At 39.7% G+C, this 14,770-nt stretch overlaps 1 protein-coding gene across 5 annotated transcripts in view; it reads left to right on the forward strand.

Annotated features, from left to right (window-relative positions):
* uso1 (USO1 vesicle transport factor) overlaps positions 1-14,770 on the forward strand; it is a 105,275-nt gene that overhangs the window by 5,363 nt on the left and 85,142 nt on the right. For all 5 annotated transcript variants that reach the window (XM_059965483.1, XM_059965482.1, XM_059965485.1 and 2 more), the window contains exons 2-3: positions 7,515-7,601; positions 8,870-8,934. In XM_059965483.1, the coding sequence (XP_059821466.1) occupies positions 7,515-7,601; positions 8,870-8,934 (152 nt within the window). The remainder of the gene's footprint in view (positions 1-7,514; positions 7,602-8,869; positions 8,935-14,770) is intronic.

Raw genomic sequence — 14,770 nt, forward strand, 5'->3', positions numbered from 1 at the left:
AAAAGTACAACCGCTCTCTTGCCTTCTTTATAACTACATCAATATGTTGCAACCAGGTTAGATCCTCAGAGAACACAAAGTACACTGCAGATGCTGTGGTCAAATCAAGACATACAAACAAGCTGGATGAACTCAGCAGGTCGGGCAGCATCTATTGAAAGGAGCAGTCAACGTTTTGGGTTGAGACCCTTCGTCAGGACTGAGATCCTCAGATTTTGACATCCAGGAACTTGAGGCTGCTCACTTTCTCCACTTCTAATCCCTCTATGAGGATTGATATGTGTTCCTTTGTCTTACCCTTCCTGAAGTCCACAATCAACTCCTTTGTCTTATTCCACTAGTTGGCATATTTCACTCCTGTATGCACTCTCATCACCACCTGAGATTCTACCAAATGTGGTTGTATCATCTGCAAATTTATAGATGTTATTTGTGCTATGCCTAGCCACACAGTCTTGTGTATATAGAGAGTAGAGCAGTAAGAAGAACTCTTACTCAGTGTATTAAGCACGTACTAAATGCACTGTTTTAGAGAATGGTTGAAGATGGATCTCTGATAGCATTTAAGTATATAAATAAGCACTTGAATTACTTGGGCATAGAACGCTATGGACCTAATGCTTGGGATTAATAAGGGAGGCTGCCTGTTGGTTGGCATGGGTGGGTCAGGCTGAGCAGCCTGTTTCCATACTGTATGATTCTCTGACTGTGACAGTGAGCTGTCTGTGCATGTCTTCCAATGCAACAAATACTTAGTGAAATATGCAGAGCAAAACTTTAGAGTATACCAGGAAAGGCCTTGAGTGTACTGTATATTTGCATTAAAATATTCCTTCTTTAATTCTCTATTCTTCTAATAAAGGCAAATCTTCCTTTTTTATTTGTGTACCTCCCTACTAGCAATCTTCTGTATTTTATACACCAGGACCCCTAGAAACCTTTTGTAGCGCCATGTGTTTTTGTCTTGCACTCTATTTGTGTGGTTTGTTTTCCACCCTTATAAAATGGATAACTTCATGTTTTCCCACATGCTTCATTACAAGCTTCTTCCAATTCACTTAACCTATCTGTACCCCTTTTCAAGTTCTTTGTGTCTTCACATCTTGCTGAACCTACCTCTTTCTTTCATCAGCAAATGTGGGTGCAGTGCACTAAATTCCTTAAGCCATGAATGCAAATTGTAGATTGTTGCGGCTACAGAACTGATCCCTCTGGCATCCCACTAGTTACTGATTGTCAGTCTGTTAACTATTTATTTTGGCTGTTAGCTGCCCAATGGTCTAACCTTGCCAGTACCGTATATCACTCGAACCACATGCACTTGGTTGCAACAATCTTGTATGTGGCACTTCAACCAAATAGTTTCTGGAAATTAAAATATACCTCATATACTTCCTGTATATTAATAAGTTCCTTTTGTCCATCCTGTTTGTTATAGGATTTGAAGTATCTTGAAACACCAGATCTTTTGGTGACAGGAGGCAGGGGATAGTGTTGGATGAGTTTTTTTTTCCTGACTAAGTCTGTAATAAGTGATGTAATTCAGGAATTGCTGCTGGGACCTTTGCTGTTAATATATAAATGACTTGGATTAGAATGTAGATGACCTAATCAGTAAGTTTGCAGATGACATGAAAGTTTATACAGTCATAGATAGTGAAGGTTGTCAAATTTAGGGAGACAGAATAACTGTTAAGTTGCAACTTCTAGCTCAAAGTTGTGCAGTGAGATGGGAGATAGAATTTATTTCTGGCTGTGTTTACTATAACTGGAAAATAGGAAGCTATGTAGGATGGGTGACCTCATTGGGGTTTATAAAATTATAAAGGTATGCAAGTCAAGAACTCGAGAGCACAGGCTTAAATTAAGTGGGGAAAATTTAGAGGAGATCTGAGGGATAAGATGTCACACACAGAGTGGTGAATATCTAGTAGGTGCTGCCAGAGAGATGATGGAGGCAGATATTGTGTTTAAAAGGTGTTTGAACAGGCACTGGGATAGGAAGGTTTGGCCAAATGGGATTCGGGTAGATTAGCATCATGGTCAGCATGGACAAGATGAGCTGAAAATGTCCATTTCTGTGCTGTTCTGTATTCCAGCAAATTTTGTCAGCATTATTTCCCCCTCCTATAACTGTGTTGAATTTGCCTGATTGTCATATGAATTTCTGAGTGCCCAGCTATTATTTACTTTATAATGGTTGGTTGGCATTAGTTGGCATTGTACTTTTTCTTAAGTGGCAGAGAGGTTTTAACTTCCTCTCTCCCTCTAGCCTATCAATTAACTTTTATCTTTGTGATGAATTCAGTTGTCTCATCTCATGAAGACCAATCAAAATAATGATTTTGAATCTCCACCACTTCTATTTCTATTTATTAATTTTCAAGTTTTGTCTAGTTACTCTCCCTCAAGTTACTCTCCCTCAATACATCTGTAGATCTGATGCTTGCTATTTTACTCTCACCGTTTACCACCTGCTATTTCTGTTTACTTATCCATTGCTGGTTTCTAAGATTATTAGTCTTGTGGGTCTGCCACTGTGTTTTTCAATATTGCAAGTCTTTTTCAGTTTGATGTCACCTTATTATCACTTAGTTAGGATAGAAACAGAGAACATAGAATACCTACAGTGCAATACAGGCTCTTCGGCCTACAAAGCTGTGCCGAACATGTCCTTACCTTAGAAATTACCTAGGGTTACCCATAGCCCTCTATTTGCCCTGGAGTCTCTTAAAAGACTCTATCATATTCGCTTCCACCACAGTCACCAGCGGCCCATTCCACGCACTCAACACTCTGTGTTTTTTAAAAAAAACAACTTACCCCTGACATCTCCTCTGTACCTACTTCCAAGCATCTTAAAACTGTACCCTCTTGTGCTAGCCGTTACAGCCTTGGGGAGAAAAGCCTCTGACTATCCACACGATCAATGCCTCTCATCATTTTATACACCTCTATCAGGTCACCTCTCATCTTCCGTTGCTCAAGGAAAAAAAAAGGCCGAGTTCACTCAATCTATTCTCATAAGGCATGCTCCCCAATCCAGGCAACGTCCTTGTAAATCTCCTCTGCACCCTTTCTATGATTTCCACATCCTTCCTAAAGTGAGGCGACCAGAACTGAGCACAGTACTCCATGTGGGGTCTGACCAGGGTCCTATATAGCTGCAACATTATCTCTCTGCTCCTAAACCCAATCCCACAATTGATGAAGGCCAATGCATCGTATGCTTTCTGAACCACAGAGGCAACCTACGCATCAGCTTTGAGTGTCCCATGGACTTGGACCCCAAGATCCCGCTGATCCTTGACACTGCCAAAAGTCTTACTATTAATACTATATTCTGTGATATTTGACCTACCAAAATGAACCACCTCACACTTTATCTGAGTTGAACTCCATCTGCCACTTTTCAGCCCAGTTTTGCATCCTGTCAGTGTCCTGCTGTAACCTCTGGCAGTCCTCCACATTATCCACAACACCTCCGGCCTTTGTGTCATCACTTCCCATTGAACCTATCTTGGTTGCATGCTTCAGAGTCTACTCAATTTTCTGACTTTATGGCGTTAATCTATTTTAGCTGTCCTCTTCACCCAATTCTGATTTCACACTATCATAATTCCCTTTATTCACACCCAAGTTTTTCCACACTCAACTGAATTTTAAATTCTATCATGTTATTATTATTCTTTCCTAGATGATCCTTTACTATATTATTATTTATTATCATGTTTTGCAATAGCTGCTTGATTGGTTCCTCTGTGTCTTCCTCTAGAAACTATTGAAAATACACTCTATGAGGCTACCCATTTTGATTTGCCCAATCTATATGTTGTAAGTCTTTAGTTATTGCAGTACCTTTCTTTCAAGCCTCATTATTCCTTGTATCATAGTCTATCCTACAGTATAACCAATGATAAGTGGTCTGTGCACTTCCCTACCTTTTTAAAAAAAGAATTTAATATTTCTTTCTTCCACACAACCAATTTCTGCAGATAGAATTTTTGAGGCATTGTCATTCTACACCACTGCAGTAATTTCATCCTTTATTAATAGAGCTATGCTGCCTCGCTATTCCTGTTTCATAATGATTTTGAAATGTTAAATACCCTAAATATTAGCTTCCAACATCTTGCAGCCATGTCACTGCCATGGATATCTGATTATACCTATTTCTATTTATGCTAACAATCCACTTGTTTGTCATGAATGCTGCATGTATTTGGATAGAATTTCTAATTTTATCAATTTTCCTTACTCTGGTCGCGTGCATGCCTGCCCATTCCTAATGTACTTCGGTTACTTTGCCCTTTTCTGCCATCCTATGAACCTCTTTAGTTGAGTCTAATTTGTACCTTCACCTTGTTTTTTTTTCTTCCCTTCTGATTCTACCTCAGTTTCTGTTCTGCCGAGGTGGTTTAAACTCTCCCAACAACTCCTGCAAGCCTACCACAAGGATTCTGGTCCTGTCCAGTTGACCTCACAATGTACCTTGTTAACATCGACCTGCTCTACACTTTCTCTGTAATTGTAGCAGTTTATTTCTGCATTTTGTATTGTTTTCCTTAAGACACTGTCATAATGAATTGATTGGTACGTGAGATGGGTTTTGCAAGGGTACCTTGGTACATGTGGTAATAGACCAAATTACCATTTTGCCAGCTTGTGTGTAATCTTTCTGGCTTGCGGAGGTTGCATCTGCTCCAGAAATTGTTCTAATTCCTCAGAAATAGTAAGCAATTCCTCTTGCCATTATCTCCAGTGTCACTCTGTCTTCCTCTTTCTGAACTCACTACCACATGTAACTGGAAGCAATTCAGAGATTACCACTTTCATTTTCCATAAACTTTGCTTGCAGGACCTCAACCCCTCTTGCTGTTTGTGTTGTAGATAACATGATTTCACCATCTGTTTACCCTTTACCTTTAAAATAACCCTCATCCATTTGGTTTCCTTGTTCCTGGAACTATTGAGGCAAAATACCATTCTTAATCATGCCTATGGCTGCAGAAACACTTGTCTGCTCTCAAATTGCTGTGCACTTGACTTTGGCTGTGATCCCTATAGAAAGTATCATTTTCACCAATGTTGAATACCTTTGAGTTTATGGTTCCTGCCTTTGCTTAGTGGTTCACTTCACTTCATATACCTTCCTGCACAATCAAACTACAATGTAGATAAATGTACAATTTACGTAACCCTCAGCTTCACACGAACAGCAAAAACTGTAGCTGGCATTTAACTTCAAATAAGTTGATATAGCTTGTAACACTTCCCATATCTGATTGTCCAGGACACAGAAGGGATGCAGGGATTCCCATAGTGCCATGGTATGTGGAACCCATGAGTGAGCTGCCCTTTCATACTTCTGCTAACAAACAGATGCTTTATTTATCCACCTGGAAGTTCACCAATCAGCTCCATCCCTCTTGCTAATGTATTATTCTGACTTCTGATATCAAAACCTCTGCCAAGATTGAGTTTGTACTGCCAATCCTCAGAGATCTTTTGTTAACCTGGCTCACTGTTGTAGTATCTCACTGAAGTCTCCTTACTCCCCAAAACCTGCCCTTTGGACAATGCAGTCCAAGGATTGCTGTGTCCAAATCATTAAATTACTCCATGTTCAAGGTGCTTCTTTTCAAGTGCAGTCATTTGATGAGGGTGTGCAGTACCTCACCCACATTTTACATTTGGCCAGATGTGACAAACTTTTGCCATTTTTGTTTACAATAAGGGTCAACAATCGGTAATTGTAAACCAAAAAAAGTTTTAACTTTTGTTAAAACTTGTTAAAATTTTGTTCAGACTTTTTTAAATATTGGAGATAACATTTATTCAATTGCATTGTCAATATGAATTAATTCTACAGCTTCTAGTTAGACATTTGCAAATCTGCTTATGTACATTGAAACAATTGACAAAAGCTGACTATATTTGACTGAAGGTATACATTGTGCAAGTGACCAAAATAATTTTCTGTTCCATTTAAAGTGAACATTCAGCTTGGATCTATTATCAATATGCTAACTTGTGCAATGTGACAGCATAGTCAAGAGACTTCTCAGCTGTGTTGAGTACTTTGCTTATTTGTGCCCACTTTTAATTGTCATTTCATGCTAATTCAACATTTTTTTGTAGATTTCAGGTGTTTCTTCTTTTAGTTAGATCTAAATTATGGCACTTTTGGTATAATAGCTTATCAGTATATGGATCAAATTTATTGCTCGTAGGTTGACAGATTAAAAAATATGATTTGACTATAAGCCCATAAGACATGGGAGCAGAATTAGGCCATTTGGCCCATTGAGCCTGCTGCACCATTTCATGGCCGATTTACTATCCCGGTCACATCCATTCTCCTGCCTTTTCCCCATAACCTTTAGCACCCTAATCTATCAAGAACCTATTAACTTCAACTTTAAGTATACCCAATGATTCTGCCTCCACAGCTGCCTGTGACAATGAATTCCATGGATTTGCCATCCTCTGGCTAAAGAAATTATTCCACAACTCTGTTCCAAAGAGACTTCCTTCTCTTCTGATGCTATGCCCTCTTGTCCTAGACTTCTCCACTAGGAATCATTATATCTACTGGTACATCCACTCTCCCCAGGCCTTTCAGTATTCCATAGGTTTCAATGAGATCTCCATTCATTCTTTTAAACTTGAGAGAGTACAGGCCCAGAGCCATCAAGCATGCCTCATATATTAACCCTTTCATTACTGGAACCATTCTCGTGAACCTCCACTGGACCCTCTCCAATATTAGCACATCTTTTCTTAGGTTAAGGGTCCAGAGCTCACAATACATCAAGTGTGGTCTGACCAATATCTTATAAGGCTTCAGCCTTATTTTTACATTCTACTTCATTTAAAATGAATGCTAACATTGCATTTGCCTCAGTACTGATTCAACCTGCAAGGAAGGAATCGTGCATGAGGATTACCAAGTCCCTTGCACCTTTGATTTCTGAATTTTCTTCCCATTTAGAAAATACTCTACGACTTTATTCTTTTTGCCAAAATGCATGACCATACGCTTCTGTACATTATATTCCATCTGCCAGTTCTTTCCCCATTCTCCTATTCTGTCCAAATTCATCTGTAGACTTTCTGCTTCCTCAACACTGCCCACCCCTCCACTTGTTTGTGTATCGCCAGCAAACTTCACCATGAAACCATCAATTCCATCATCCAGATCATTGACATTTAACATGAAAAGAAGCGGTCCTAACCCCTGCAGAATGCCTCTGGTCATCAGCAGCCAGTCAGAAAAGGCCTATTTTATTCACTCTTTGCCTCCTGCCAGTAAGCCAATCTTCTATCCATGCTAGAATCTTTTCTGTAATACCATGGACTCTAATCTTGTTTAGCAGTCTCATGTGCAACACTTGTCAAAGGCCTTCGGAAAATCAAAGTAAAAATTTGAATTTGATCCTTGAATGTTATTTTGCAGTAAGTTATCTGGACTGTGCTCAGCATTCGGTAGTTAACTATTTTATCTTGAACAGGTTCAGAAGCTATGTGACAGAGTAGCTTCTTCTACACTGCTGGATGATCGTAGAGATGCTGTGAGAGCACTCAAGTCACTGTCAAAGGTATGATCTTGACTGTTTCAAAATCTGGAGTAAAAGGAAGAGGGAAATTATAGTTTAATAGTAATGAAATTTATTTATTTAGAGATGCTGTGTGGAATAAGCCCTTTTGACCCTTTGAGCCATGCCACCCCAACAACCTTCAACAACCCTGATTTAACCTGAACCTAGTCATGGGACAATTTAGACTAACCAATTAACCTACCCGATACATTTTTGGACTCTGGGAGGAAACCGGAGCACCCAGAGAAAACTCCCACATTCCACAGGGAGGATGTACAGACACTCCTTTCGGAGCATGCTGGGATTGAAATCTAAACTCTACCCTGAGCTGTCATAGCATTGCGTTAACCGCTAATCTACCATGGTGGCCAATTCTGCAAAACTCTACAAGCAATTTAGCTCACCAGGCTCTTGCTTCCACACTTCATTCTGCTTCCAACTCCCTGTCCTCTCCCTGCACCATTGGCAGTTCTTCTACCCCAATCTTGTGCTCATCCAATTTTCTCTTGAGCGTATTTTCCCAACTTTGTTAACACTCTCACCACTCCAGGAACTTCTAAGATTTATTAGTGTATTTATGACTATTGGTATAATATGTTTAGTTCTGTACATCTTCTGTACTGCATCTGTTCATAATTTTGAATATCTCTATTCTATTGCATTCTATCTTTTTCTTGAGATGGCAGTCCTGCTTTGTTAAAGTTTACCTCATAAATATACTCCTTCAGTCCTGTGTCTTTGTAAATTCTTTTTGAACTTCCACCAGTGCTACAGCATTTTTATACTATGCACGCTAGAAGTGTGTACATTGCACCATTCTAACCAAGACAAGGTTATAAGTAGAAATACACACAAAATGCTGGAGAAATTGAGTCTCATCCAGGTCTCAGCCTGAAACACTGTTTACTCTATTCCATAGATGCTGCCTGGTCTGCTGAGTTCCTGTAGCATTTTGTATGTTTTACTTTGATTTGCAGCACCAGCAGATTTTCTCAATGTTGAAAGCAGGTTTAATGTAATTCTTCTTTGCTATAGAAGAATATAAGAGATTCCTTTGTTTTTTTTAAAATTATTCTTTCATTAATCTATGTTGCTACCTGTAACAATTTAAGACTTGCCACGGACCTATTTAGAATGCAGAAGAATGGGGAAATTCAAAATTACTTAGTTCATGGGAAGGGACAAAATTGAAAATCTTTATTCAACAGTTAAAAGGTTTTTTTTTGTATTTTTTATCTCTAAGTATGTACACTTGAAATTTCTTTTAGAAATATCGGCTCGAAGTTGGTAGTCAGGCTATGGAACACCTTATTAATGTGCTGCAGATGGATCGGTAAGTGCCATATTTGAATTAACTTGGAAAGTGTCTAAACTGGACCAACTATAGTAGAACTATGGAATCATGTGACCAATTGTTGGGAAATGGGTGTTAACATAAGAGCTTGAAAGGTTTCTTCAAGACTCATCAGACCTGTGTCCATTTAATTTTGTTCTCTGATAGATGGACATTCCTGATTGGTTCAGATCAGGCACATCTCACCCAGGTGCAATAAACATGTAGGATAGTCACATGGGCTAAGATACTGTCTTTCAGGGATTTTTGAATCCACTCAAGTAAAAATGAAAAAATTATAGCCCATGATATAAGTTAAGGGAAAAGACTGCATAATTAAACTGATTTCTTCAGGAAAGAAATGCATGGGATACAACAAGATTTTTGGAAAGTTCAGAAAAAAAATGCACATGCTGGGAATGTATATATGTTTTTGGAATTTGTTGTTTGGTCCAGTTCAGCAGGTTGTTCATGACTATCCTCCTGAATGACTTTGATGGAAAGTATCAAGGAGACTGAACTTTGCATTCAATTATCCCTAATTATTTCAAACCCAGTTTGAATTATCTAATGGTGAAGTGTTGTCCACACTACCTGCCACGAGAGTTCACTTCAGCAATCCTGACAGCAGTCTCCATCCCACTTCAGAAATGAAGACAAAGTCTGTACTCAACGAATTATACTCTGTGCTGAGCAGCCTTGAAGCGGGATAACCAGAGGACATTTTCATCATTGCCATTGACTTCAACCAGGCCAACTACAAATGCGTGTTACCAAAGTACTACTACCAGCAATTCTCTTGTCCCAATAAAATCTCTTGTTACAATAAAATTGTATTTTATACAATCATTAAGGATGCTTACCAAGCCACTTCCCATCTACACTTTAGTAAATCGCAGTACCAGGCTGTGTGCCAATTTCCTGCATGCAAGCAGAAGCTGAAACTGGAGGATGTGGAACATGCAACAATGCTGGGCTAAGGAAACATATGCGCTTCTGCATAGCAGCTTTGAGTCAGTATACTGGTCCACGTTCAAAGACTCAGCTGCCAGCCTCAATGAGCATGTCACTTTATGGACCTCATTAGTAAGTGTGTTGAGAACTGTGTGCCAAAGAGGACAACTCTGGGTGTTTCTGTAATGGAAACCATGGATAAACCAGGAGATCCACTCCCTAATGAAGTCTAAGCCTGCAGCATTCAAATCAGGTAACCTTGACATTTACAAGAAATTGAGCTGCAACCTTTGTAAAGTTAGCAGAGATGCTAACAGACAGTACCAGTCCAAAGTCACGTTTGAGACCAGTCATCAGTTTTGGCAAGACTTGTATGCTATAATGGGCTACAAAACAAAGTCAGGCAGATTGCCAACAGCAACACATACCTTCCTAATGACCTTAATATATTCAATGCATGTTTTGAGCAGAAGGGTATAGTTATGTAATCACCCAGAGCCTCCAGTGCACCTAAATCACAGTCACTAATCTTCTGGACATTGAACCTATAGAAAGCATTTGTCTTGGCCATGTCCTTAGATCCTGAGTAAATCAGCTGATGTGAGTATTTGCAGACATATTTAACCTCTTCCTGCTTCAAGAAAACTATGCTCATCCTGGTACCTAAGGAAAACAAGATAGCATGCCTAACTGACAACTGTCCAGTGGCCCTACACTTATCCATGGAGCATCTGGACAATAAAGTCAGCTACATTAGACTATAGTTTATTGACTACAACTCCACTTCAATGCTATTAATTTCAAGCAATCTCTGGATGCTGGTATTCAATGCCACCCTCTGCAACTACATCTTTGACTTCTAGACCAATAGACTGTCATCAGTAAGAATAAGCAGCAGCACTTGCATCACGATTATTCTAAGCATTAGTGCTTTAAGTGGTTGTGTTCTCAGCCCTTTACTCTCTGTACATTCTTGACTGCATGTCCAGATTCTAGTGGAACTCCATCTACAAGTTTGCAGGTGATACCGTAGAAGTGGGCTGCGTTTCAAATAACGATGAGTTGGAGTACAGGAAGGAGCGAGTGTCATGACAGCAACCTTTCCCTCAATGTCACAAAACAAAGGGGCTGGTTATTTACTTCATGAAGTGGGGCTGGTGCACGTGCTCTTGTCTACATCAGTGGTGTTGAGGTTAAGAGCTTCAGTTTGTTAGGAACAAATATCATTAATAGCCTGACCTGATCCAACCACATAGATGCCATAGCCAAGAAAGCTCACAAACACCTTTATTTTCTCAAGAGGCTTATGGAATTTGGCATGTCCTTGTTGACCGTTAAAAAATTTTATCGATGCGTCACATAAAGCAGAACAACTTGGTATGGTGACTGCTCTGCCATTGACTGCAAGAAATTTCAGAGTTGTAGACACAGCTCAGTACATTGTGGAAACCAGCTTTTGCTCTATGGACCCTATCTATACAGTTGCAAGAAAAAGTTTGTGAACCCTTTGCATTTACCTGATTTTCTCTAATACTTGTAAAATGTAGTCTGATCTTCTAGGTCACAATAGTAGACAATCTGCCTAAACTAATAACACATAAACAATTATACTTCTAGACAATACTGAGTGCACCGTTTAAACAATCACAGTCTTAAGTTTTTTTTTAAAAAAAAGTATGTGAACCTCTGGGTAATGTCTTCTATAAAGGTTATTTGGAGTTGGATTTTCCAATCAGTGAGAGGAGATTAGAAGTGTGGGTTGTGGAGGTGCCCTGCCCTATATAAAAAAAAGACACATAAAGTTACTGACTGAGCCTGCTCTTCTCAAGACAGGCCTGTTTATGTACATAATGCCTCAATCAAAACAACTTTCAGAGGACCTTAGAAAAAGAATTGTAGAGATGCATGAAGCTGGAAAAGGTCACAAAAGTATTTCTAGAGAGCTGAGTGCTCATCAGTCCACAGTAAGAGAAATTATCTACAAATGGAGGAAACTCAGTACTGTTGCTACTCTCCCTAGGAGTAGGCATCATGCAAAGATCACACCAAGAACACAGCGTGCAATGCTGAAGGAGATGATAAAGATCTCAAGGGTAATAACAAAAGAATTGCAGATATCGCTAGAACTTGCTAAAGTCTTTGTTCTTGGGTCCACTATTATGGCGACCCACTTCCCAGCGCACTCAAACCGGCTCACAAAGTGGCGTGCGCCGGTCCCAAAAAGGGCACCAGGCCTTCTTCACCAGCAAGGGGAAAAGCCCGCGTGCAGGATGGGACTGTGAATATGCACCCCCTACAGCATTCCCACCTGGGGAGGGCAGGAACAGGAAGGCTTTAAAGTTTGAATAAATCTCTTTTGCAACTGCAACTCACCGACTGTGTGTCGTTATTTCAATGCTGTGTGTAGCACACCGCTACACTACAAGAAAAACACTGAACAAGAATGGTGTTCATGGAAGGATACCACGGAGGAAACCACTGCTCTCAAAAAATAAAACTGCTGCATGTCTCAAGATTGCAAAAGTTCACTTGGATGTTCCACGATACTTCTGGGACAATGTTCTGTGGACAGATGAGACAGAAGTTGAACATTTTGGCAGAAATGCAAACTGCTGTATTTGGAGGAAGAGGGCACAACGTCCCAACACCAAAACCTCATCCCAACTGTGAAGCATGGTGGAAGGAGCATCGTGGTTTGGGGCTGCTTTGCTGGCTCAGAGTCTGGCTAGCTTGCAATTGTTGAGGGAACAATGAATTCAAAATTGTATCAAAATCTTTTACAGGAGAATGAATGCATTAGCTGAAGCTTAAAAGAAGTTGGATGATGCATCAAGACAATGATCTGAAACACAAGACTAAATCAGCAACAGAATGATTTAAAAAGAAGAAAATTCATGTTTTGAAATGGCCAAGTTGGTCCAGACTGTAACCCCATTGAGATGCTGTTGCATGACCTGAAGAGGGCTGTTTATGCAAGGCATCCCAGAAATAGTGACAAACTGCAAGTTTTGTGTGGAGGAATGGCCTAAAATCCTTTCTTGCCATTGTGCAAGTCCAATTAGCAGCTACAGGAGACGTTTGGTGGAGGTTATTGCTGCTAAAGGATGTTATACCTGTTATTAAATACATATTTTTCCAGCCTGGACTGTGAATGATTAAACAATTTATTAATTTAGATTGTCTATTATTAAGGCTTGGATGAATATCAAACCACATTTTATGAGTATTTAATGCAGAAAACCAGGTCATTGCAAACGGTTCACAAACTTTTTCTTGCAACTGTCCTTCTCTCTGCCTCGGTAAAGCAGCCAATCAAAGACCCCATCCACCCCATCTCTGTTCTTTCCTCTCTATTGGGCAGAAAATACAAAACCTGAGAGCATGTACTGTGTGTTTCAAACCCCGTAACTGGGTCACTTACCAGCAAAGATAGAGAGGTCCGTTGAAGTCTGATGGTACTATTCTTAACAGTATTACACAAAAATAATATCAATGCAAACATACGGATAATATACGTCGTCAATACTAAATCTAAAAGTGCGGGTATAATAATAATCAATAAGAAATAAGCTCTATCGTTGTCTAGGGGATAATGTATTGTCCGATGGAAATATAAAAGTCACTCAGTTCATAAAGGCTTCAGCCTTTGGGGACCACTGGGTTTTCAGTTGTTGAAGAGAGAGAGGGGTTTTGAGAATAGAAACTTGCCAGCTTTCCTTTTATCTGATCTTGATCCGTATTTGTCCTTTAGCGAGGCCATTCTGTGGAAGACTTGTCATCCGGGCAAGGATGGACACACACACAAGCCTCCACCGGTCTCATACGTTTCTCCTGGTAAAGGGGTTGTTCCCCAGACCCTCTTTTATCCTTACTCACGGGGTCTCAGATGTCAGTCAGGTTGGGATGATGCAATCCCTCAATCAGCCCACTCTGGTCATTCCCTGAGGGCTTCAATGAATAGTACAGTACTCAATACACAATTCTGTCTCCAAGGGACAATGGCCGTTATCCGTGGCTTTGTATCGCTGAGGCCAGGACCCACATTCCAAACCCTTGTGGATCCTGTGTGTGTCTCTCTCATTTCCTGGGTCCCAGACCCGAATTAATAGCTATCTTGCGATTCTCACAAAGGAGGGGGCTACTTTGTACCCTTTGGCCCCTCAGAGTTGTGGCACATTCGTAACATGTGAAACTCAAACAGCTTCTATTGCACTGTTAACAGACTCTTAAAATTGTCCTCTTATATAATAAGACAGACTCTTGACCTCACAATTTAACTCATTATGATGTTGCACCATATTGTTTACCTGCATTGCATTTTTTCTGTAGCTTTGAAACTTTATTCTCCATTGGTATTGCCTTGTTTTCCCTCAATGCACTGTATAGTGATCTGAACTGTATGAACAGTATGGAAGTCGAGGCTTGCATTGTATCTTGTACATGTAATAATAAAACAATTTCAATAATAAATATCTCCTTCTTTATTTGTACCTACTTACTGACTCAGTTATGCCTGGTGTCGCAAGCTACAACTGACCTCAAAATATCCAGCTTGTGGCTCTGACAAGATCTAGACCAAGATTATTTATTGAATAGACTGGAGAAACTTGAATGTGTAGGAACGGTAACATGACGATTTTTATACATCAGAGATGATCTCCACCTGGATGTTAGTAGGGCAGTAATTGTCTTGAGTGATGTTTTGTGGTTTTGACTTTGTGACCTGGTTGGTCATTCTTCTGTAAGTAGCTCTCAATGTCATAAATGGACTTAAACCCATGGATGTGTTTCTGTTGACTTTTAAATTGTTAATTAATGATCAAAATTAAAAAGGCAATGTTTTAACTTCAGTTCTGTGTCTAGATGTCAAAGTATATTTAAA

This window comes from Hypanus sabinus, chromosome 3 (genome assembly GCF_030144855.1).
Source record: "Hypanus sabinus isolate sHypSab1 chromosome 3, sHypSab1.hap1, whole genome shotgun sequence".
Taxonomy (NCBI): domain Eukaryota; kingdom Metazoa; phylum Chordata; class Chondrichthyes; order Myliobatiformes; family Dasyatidae; genus Hypanus; species Hypanus sabinus.